This window comes from Lactuca serriola, chromosome 8 (genome assembly GCF_051521515.1).
Source record: "Lactuca serriola cultivar US96UC23 chromosome 8, Lser_US96UC23_V15, whole genome shotgun sequence".
In the NCBI taxonomy this organism is placed as follows: domain Eukaryota; kingdom Viridiplantae; phylum Streptophyta; class Magnoliopsida; order Asterales; family Asteraceae; genus Lactuca; species Lactuca serriola.
The window spans coordinates 17,134,452-17,143,675 of NC_136415.1; the positions used below are offsets into that span (position 1 = coordinate 17,134,452).

The 9,224-nt window shown below is 35.1% G+C and overlaps 1 protein-coding gene across 1 annotated transcript; it reads left to right on the forward strand.

Annotated features, from left to right (window-relative positions):
• Positions 1 to 5,927: 5,927 nt before the first annotated feature.
• On the forward strand, positions 5,928 to 7,922 carry LOC145069873 (ferritin-4, chloroplastic-like). The gene is made up of 8 exons (XM_079016819.1): positions 5,928 to 6,284; positions 6,651 to 6,734; positions 6,840 to 6,900; positions 6,985 to 7,072; positions 7,158 to 7,219; positions 7,321 to 7,386; positions 7,479 to 7,542; positions 7,622 to 7,922. The coding sequence occupies exons 1-8, from the start codon at positions 5,998 to 6,000 to the stop codon at positions 7,669 to 7,671; spliced, it is 762 nt and encodes a 253-aa protein (XP_078872945.1). The 5' UTR covers positions 5,928 to 5,997; the 3' UTR covers positions 7,672 to 7,922.
• The last annotated feature ends 1,302 nt before the right edge of the window (positions 7,923 to 9,224 follow it).

A 9,224-nucleotide genomic window follows, 5' to 3' on the forward strand; every position in this document is an offset into this window, starting at 1 on the left:
TAACCTAAAAAAAGAAGAAAATCTTGAGCCCTCTTTTTTTTGTTCTTGGAAGAATTGCATACTATAACAGAAAACCAATATAAACCATAGATTGAGTTCCTTTTCTTCGCCCTTCACAATAGCTCCTTTTAAAGCCGAAAAACTGATGTTTTTCTTTTGTATTCCCCCTTGTCTCCTTGTCTTCTACGATTATTCAGTTACATTGCCACCTAATTTCTTTACTTTATTCAGTTACTTTTTTTTGCCCTGGGCCATTGCCCAAGTCGCCTAGTACTTGGGTCGGCCCTGCCTGTCTAATGGGGAAATGAACTTAATAAGGTAATTAACTTTTCAAATTGTTCACATCTGGGTAACTATATTTTTTTGTACACATCTAGGTAAGGAACTTTTTGGAAGTGTTCACATATGACCATTATGACCGGCAGCAACAGGCTACAGCCTGTTGCTGCCAGTCATAATGGTCATATGTGAACACTTCTAAAAAGTTCGTTACTTAGATGTGTACAAAAAAAAGATAGTTACCCAGATGTGAACAAAACGAAAAGGTAAGAGTAAATTACACGAATGGTCCCTATAGTTTGGGTAATTTATGTGTTTGGTCCCTAACTTATTTTTTAACTCGGATGACCCTACTGTTTATTTTTATTGTGCGTTTGGTCCGTGTCCTACCTCAAAAAACTATTGTGCCCTTTTTAATTATATATATAGTATTTTGCCACAACATACATATATAAAAAGCTAGAAGTTTCTTACATCTAACATCGGTGCGTGTCGGCTTTTGAGTTGTGTGAATAGTGCACTTCGGTTAACTTGATCGATCTAACTGTTCAATTTGTTTTGGAAATGGATTGTTTTTAATGGGCTAAGTAAAATTTAATTATCAAAGTCAAATAATTGTAACATCACGAAATAATGTACATTTAGCATTCTTTGAATCTTTATCAAAAGTGTCACATTTGATCCCTAATAGAGAAAGTTTGCAAAAAGAGGTTATACACGTACATATGAGTACATTTAGCTTACTCATGTAGCATGCATGGTCACAGAGAGCCAACTAGTACGTTGGGCGTACATATGGTATGTTGGGCGTACTAGCTCAGATGCAAAACCCTAATTTTAAGGGTTTCCCCTATCTAAAGAACATTATGGCTTCATTTATGGCCACCTTTATCCGCGTTCAACCCTCCCATATACCCTAATCTTGTGTGTGTATTATTGCAAATGAGTGTTCTTGGCTCTTGTAGTTAAAGAAGGAGATTAGAGAAGAAGAAGAATATGCTAGCAAGTTTGAAGATCCATAAACTTACCACCTTTATGAATAATTTTTAGGTATAAAGCTTGTACCTTGGCAAGTGTTATTCTAGATCTCTTTGGTTTAAGATTTATGAGCTAAAGTCTCAAAGTTTGGACCTTTTTGAGTTTGGGACTCTCTAAGGGGTTCAGGTTGTCCTTTCATGCATATTAGGACATTTAGATGTATAAAAATGCTTGCTTGATCTTCCCATTTGGCTCATGCACAAGTAAAGTAGGTTAGAATGCATGAAGTGATGGTTTGAGCCTTTCCTAGCCATGAAATGGCTTAAAGCCCACAACTTTATGGATTAAGAGACCTTAAATTAGTCAGATAAGTAGTTGGGTTGGTTGTCTTAAAGGATTAAGACACCAACTTAGTGGTTTTGGAGACTGATGAAGTACATCAGGCGTACTCTTGGCTGCGCGTAGCCTGATCCTTCCCCGATACATGCTAACATGGTTGTACGCCCAACGTATGGAGTAGTACGTTTGGTGTCCGCATTGAGTGTTGACTTTCGTTGACTTTGACCCTTGGTCAAGTTTTATGGTGTTTGGATCATGGGAAGGAAAATGGTCCTTTTGCCCTTAGAAGGTTTATCTGTGGGATTTGGACTCGCAAGTGAGATTTTGAATTTAATTATTAATTAGGGTTAATTATTTTGTTGGCTAGGTAGAGTCTAGATTCGGCGGTTCGGGTGCTAGATTTTTTGTGTCGTCGGTATCACGTGAGTCTCCTCACATGCTCTTACATGTATGGTAGGATAGTTGTATTTGTGATGACTAGCTGGGTTTAGTTGTTATATTATGTCATGATAATTATATGCTGATTGAGGCTACTGATAGCCAACCAGGGTTGTTGATAACCCACCGGGCGTGCTGTTAGCTCGCTAGGGTTGTTGATTGCCCTCATGGTTGCGGATAACCCATAGTTGTTTATTTATGTTGTGTTATATGTGGTGTCTTGGGGAACTCACTAAGTTTTGTGCTTACAGTTGTTGATTTATATGTGGCAAGTACTTCATAGGACTGCGGGATGGCGAAGGTCTGATTGTACACACGCACTAGGGAATTTATTATCGGGACATGTTTATAAACTCTGATAATTATGGTACTTGTTGTTTGGGGATGATCATGTATTTGACAGCTTGGTTGTGAAACTATGTTTTTTGGTAACTTAAGAACGAAAATTTTGGTCTAAAATTTGAGGTGTTACAATTTAGTATTAGAGCCCTGGTTTGAGGGATTTGGATGAACCTTTGGGTGATTCCAAACTCAAACTAAGGATCTGAAAATTTTTAAGAACTTAACAAAAAAATGAAGACTTTTACAGGAGAAAACCCAAAAAAGCAGTGTGTACAATTGGCCAGCGCTCGAGCGACAGTTTCCCAAATACCTTAATTTATATTTTGAGTAGTGCAGAGCATATATGTTTATAGTATGAGCCGGTAGAACTGCTTGCTAGCTAAATATAGGCTAAGGAATCTTGCAAAGTTAGTGTGAAATGTTGCCTAATTTGTGATGCCTTAGCCTAGGAGTTCATTCTTGTGAGATTGAACTTGTCTTTACTATTTACTTTGTGTTTGCTACATAGTTGTACGTAGTTAGGATTTTATAGCCTTATAATGCCTGATTTACCCTTTCTTCCTGTTCCTTGTTTGGTTGTGGATTTGAGGTGGAATCATTTATTCGAATGTCTATTGAGTCTCGTACTATGTACAATTGACATACGCGAAGCAAATAGCGAGGACGTCGGAGGTATCAAGAAGCGGAGCAGTGTCGGGGAGCAGTTTAGAGTTAGTATCTAGATGCTGATCAGTGGTTCCAAGGGAACCTATAGGGCTAGTTCTTAGATAATGTGAGGAGGTAGAGTCCTTGTGACTTAGGGTCTTGAGGGTACGACTCGAGACAAATACGGGTTCGTGTGGAAGTTAGTATTGGGCCCGTACTACAGGAAGCACTGGATCCTTACGCGGCTCGAGGAGTAACCTCAAGGGACTAAAGAGCTTGTATGGGTGTGATCAATGGTAATTACACTTTAGTCTGTTTGTTGATAACTTTCTTATGTGTTTCAGTATGGTGGTTACCCGAGGTTTAGGCTCCAGTGACCCCTAGAGGGCAAGCGCCACTGATGATGAGATCCACAGGATAGTTGCCGTAGAGGTGGACGCAACAATCAGAGAGGCTATCCCATTGATATTTGGGTCTGTCAAGACCATGTTGATTGAGACTTTTGATGAGTGTTATGTCGTTGTCACTGAGGCTGTTGTTGTCATAACCACCGTGGTTCTTGCTGCTGCGAGACCGCAAGGGGTGATTCATTGTGGTATCAGGAGTTCACCAACACAACCCATGATGCGATTACCACTATGAGATGGATCTCTGATGTGGAAGGATGCTTCAATACATGCTCCTATCTGGAGAGTTTGAGGGTTCGATTCGCATTGAACTTGCTTAGCTTGGGGGCGAAGGACTGGTGGAAGTTTGTGACAGCTGACTACACTCTTGCAGAGCATGTTGCGATGAATTGGGAGAGGTTTACTGTGATATTTATAGGAGAGTTTGTACCTGCAGTTGAGCGGGAAAGCTTGGCCTAGGACTTCCTGTCTCTTAAGCAGAAGACAGAGACGGTGACTGAGATCACCAGGATGTTTCATTATTTTCTTCTGATTTTCGAGTACTCGTTTTGTCTTTAATGTTTTTTTTTTCCAATTTTGGTTAACCAAAACGAACAATAAGTACATTATATCATGGGGTTTTATGCTACAATTTACAAGCATTGGAGCGTGTAATAATAGTTAAGGGCATGAGTTATTATGCTTAGTTACAAAGTCAATATTTGATCGCGAAATATCAAATTAGTTTTTTTACGAAACTTGGTAAACAAGTAATGATAACTAAACTTATTATTTGCAACTAATTGATATTTAATTATCAATATTATTTGTTGATTTGTCTATTTTTGGATTCTATCAATAATTCATAATTAGTTCACAATACTAATAGTTGGATTGTTTGTAATTAAGTAAGTGTGAAATACATCATATACTTAGTATGCATGTAATGAATATCATATCAAATCTAGTTGATGTCAGGTATAATAAGTTGCCCTAGAGTTGCTCGTGTACAGTTACGTCAATCGTATTTTCATGCTTATCTTTATCTAGCTTCAGGTTTGTAATAACTGGAATGTCTACATGTTTGTTATCCAACATGCAATGTCTAATTAATACTTCAACTGCATATATTTTTTGATCAATTAACATGCCTTATTCTCTTTATAGCACTTTGATTCCTAAAATATAGCGCATATTTCCCATCAAGTATGTCGAACTATATTAACATGGATTGTTTGTAGTTCATATAAGAGTCATGCATTATCACCGGGTATATATCAAATCATTTATATAAGCACTTACAATGACATATGACCTCTACTGTTATGCTTTGTGAACAATGTTTGCTTAATTGTGTATTTTTTAATTATTCATCCTTGAAATGTGCTTCATTCTTACTAAAACAGGCTCGTGGAACTTCCTTTAATCTATACAGTGTTTTGTGAAGTTGGTATTTCTCTTTAATATGTATCCCTTTGATTTTCTACATATACATTCTCTTTTTAATTTTCTATGCAATAATATATATTTTACAGTAAGTGGTAGACTCTCCCCTTTTCCATAAGCAATTAAGGCAATGATAGTTCGTATGGTATCAAGTCTCATGATTAGAGCATATACTTTTATGTAGTCGATGTCTTCATTTTTAAGAGCATCAATTTTCTACAAGACGAGTTTTGTGCTTGATGCCCTCATGTTGATCACATTTGGTCTTGTAAATCTATTTGACTCCTACAGACGAGTTTTGTATTTGTTTTACTAAAAGTTAAGATGTTGGAACTTTTTCATCAAAAGTTGACTCCTTCAACCAAACAATTATTAAACCTAATCTTGACACACCTTTGCAAATTTTGAAATCAAAAGTTAGTGGATTAGGACTTCTACGATGCATTGAATTTTATAGAGTTTAAAAGGCTACCACATATTATTCTAATTTTTATGTAACTCTACCATTTCTTGCTACAATACCTTAATTATATAGAAGTTCAATGTAACATATTTAAAAAAATCATTCATGAAATTAAACTCAATATGCTCATTAAATAGTTAAATGGCCATTAAACTTTATATGTGTTAGACATCAACATGACATTCTATTATTATTATTGAATTTAATCCTGATAACTAAACATTTCATATAATTAATTCGCTATACATTGTCGATGCTTTCGTTATAACGAGTAAACACACATTTGCAAGAAAGATATTTATTTTCTGCATCAAAAATATTTTTAATAGCTTTTACAATAGTCGACCCAATTGAGCTATTCATTATTTTGTTCTTCTAACACGACGAAAAATGTTAATTATTTGATATGGTCTCGATCGTGCCAATAAATCATTGGATAACGCACCACCCCGAAAACACAAAAAGCAAAAAATATCCAGATATGCCACAAGCCAACCACGCGCCACCTGACTCACTCAATCTTATCCCTCCACGTGTCGCATCATCCTACGGCTCAGCATTAACGCCGATTCCCTATATTTATGCATCCATCTTCGTCTTCCTTTATCACTCACTTGAAAACTTCTTCACTTCCCCTGTTATCCGTTCCAGTTTGTGCGTATTTCTCTTGAAATTATCATTATGCTTCTCAAAACCCCTCCCACCCTCAACTTCTTCAACGGAGCCACCGCCGATAATAATCTCGGCTGTTTTCGCTTCTCATCTTCTTCTCTCTCGACGCCGTCGCCTGTCGTTTGTGCGGCGGTGAAAGGTGGTTCTTCGAACCACAGCCCACTTGCTGGAGTTGTGTTTGAACCATTTGAGGAGGTAAAGAAGGAGCTCAGTCTTGTCCCCTCTCTTCCTCAACAATCTCTTGCTCGCCAGAAATATGCTGACGAATCTGAAGCTTCCATCAACGAACAGATCAAGTAGGTTTTCCTTTTCTGGAGTTAGTTTTTGATTTCTAGCTTCATTAATTTTACGGTTTTCACTGCCATTTTTTATATTTAGTATAGTAATACTCTATGCTAGCATTACATGTCTCTAGACTAAACAACTGGACATATCTATAGTTTATAGAGTGTGATTCTATACAGTTGCTCTATGTTTAGATTTTGGAACTTTGATTATTCGAACTTAAAACTAGACCTTATCGTGAAGCCAAACTGCCCACCATGTGTATGATAAAAGTTATAGGAGAATCCCATCATTGTCCTGCATCTTTAATCTGTATGATAAAGTTCTACTTATACTTGTTTTGCTTATATCTGATGATATTTCGTGTTTTGTTTCAGTGTTGAGTACAATGTTTCCTATGTATACCATGCTCTGTATGCCTACTTTGATCGGGACAATGTTGCTCTTAGGGGCTTAGCCAAGTAAGTTGCTACTACTATCATATATATACATGATATATCTCATTATAACGAATTGGAATGTAAGATTAACTGGTGTATTCATTTATAATACTTGTAACTTTACAGATTCTTTAAGGAGTCTAGCGAAGAGGAAAGAGAGCATGCCGAGAAATTCATGGAGTACCAGGTGTTTTATCATTTATCACCGATCTCTAGCTTTTTATTTGCTATATATTTGGATCAAAATGATGATGAATCTTTCTGCTTTCAGAACAAAAGAGGTGGAAAAGTGAAGCTGAATTCTATTTTAATGCCGTTATCTGAGTTTGATCATGAAGAGAAAGGTGATGCATTGTATGGTAAGTTCTGTATATCCCTTCTATGTGCTCTAAATGTTCACTTGTAAGCTTCTATATTTATTTTTTTCAATACTTTTGATACTAGCCATGGAGCTTGCTTTGTCATTGGAGAAGTTGACAAATGAGAAACTCCTAAACCTCCATGAGGTATTTACGTAAATGCCCTTTGGTTTTACTTTTAAGCATATAACCACAGAAGGATTAAAGTTTCTGATATGCAAATGTTGGGTGAAATGAAATGAAACCAGGTAGCCAACAGGAACAATGATGTGCAATTAGCTGATTTTGTAGAAAGTGAATTTCTCGGTGAACAGGTGAATCCCAAATTTAAAACCGAAATTTTGTATTTTATTGGAGTAAAAATTATAATTATACTGACATTTATTTATTAATGTAATAAAAAAAGGTTGAAGCAATCAAAAAGATATCCGAGTATGTTGCTCAACTAAGAAGAGTTGGCAAAGGACATGGTAAAATTATTGATATGAATTTTCATTTATTGGTGATTTGTTATAGAAAGAACAACCTAACTTTTTACAAATTTGTCAGGTGTTTGGCATTTTGATCAGATGCTTCTGAATGAAGGTGCTGCTGTCTGATGAAGAAAAGTTTCTTGTTTCTAGTGTTATGAATATCATCAAGTTGTAGGTTTAGAGATGGTGTGTGATTTTTGTTTATCAGTAAGTTTTTTTTTTATGTAGTGAGAGACCTAGAAACCTTCTATTAAAAAAGTATGCAATATCATGTCATGTGGTGGCAATTGCAGTAGTGTCTTTCTCATCAATGTAATGAACTAAACATGGTATCACTTTTGTGACCTACTTGCAAGACATGTTATTTTTTTATATAAGACTTCTATTAACCTTTTTTTTTAATAAAAAAAACTTATTACTCTAAGCAAAAAGTTCTAAATCTAAAAACTATTTTAAGTAGTTTTTAGTTTTTAACTAAATTTGCCAAAAGCCGTTGGGTCTTATCTAGTTTTGCCAGAACTATTAGTTGAAATCTAGTTTTGTGAGACATGTTTTATATGTTTCAAATAAATTAATTACACTAATGATATTGTTTTTTTTTTTTTTTTTTTTTTTTTTTTTTTTTTTTTTATAAAAGCTACTTATTTTTATTTTCTATATTTAATAAAATAGAGTAACTTTTAAAAATAACAAACATTAAAATGTATTGACAAAATGGGCTTCAAAATGATATGTATTTATATGTAAGAGTAAGTGAGAAGTTTACAAAGTGGTTGGGGGTAACCCAATTTTTTGAAAACCGGACTGGACATCGAACTAGCCGTCTTACTGGTTGGATGGTTCAAGTATATATATATATATATATATATATATATATATATATATATATATATATATATATAAAAGAATTTTGAAATCTTAAAATGAAATAACAAAATCTTATTTCTATTAATTTATATCTACTCTTAAAATTTTATTATAAAGGTAAGAAAAAAGTGAAAAAAACAATAATATAAATATTAGTTAGTATCGAAGGTTGGAAGACTGGAAGACGAGTATACAAATTCAATTGTGATTGTTTAACACCTAGAAAATGCTTCGTGACTCGTAGGCATTGCATGGTCAATTACCCTGGTGCAAGTGGTCCTTGCAGTTGGACCATCAAGAATTTATTTTTTGGTGGTCACCTTCGGCTATAAGGCCATAAGTGCCCTTAAAATCAAAATACCTACACGAAAATGGAATTCCATTATTTCCATATTTCTAACTAATGGTTCTCTAACAATAAACTTGTTAACAGTGAATGTGTGATTAGATTTTTAAATACTAATGATTTTTCATTTAATAGCTAAAAGCTTGTGGTTGTCGATACTTAAAACTAGCCAATCAAACCATAGCTAATACAAACATGCCTACCAATTGAACACTCATCTACAGTTTGGTCTCCGATTATAAAAAAGTTTAGTTTTTTTTGGGCAAAATCGTAGGTGAAGTTACTCACCTACAATATGCTCTCAACAAAGCTACTGTTTGTTGTTCATTTGTATGAATCCTATGCTTGTTATGAACAAAACTATAAGACTAAAGGGAGTGGGAGGTGCTAAGCCTCGCCACCGCCCTCGCTACCAGTTCGTTATTCTATCCCTTTGATTATGCTAAATGTCTCGCTAAGAAGAAGT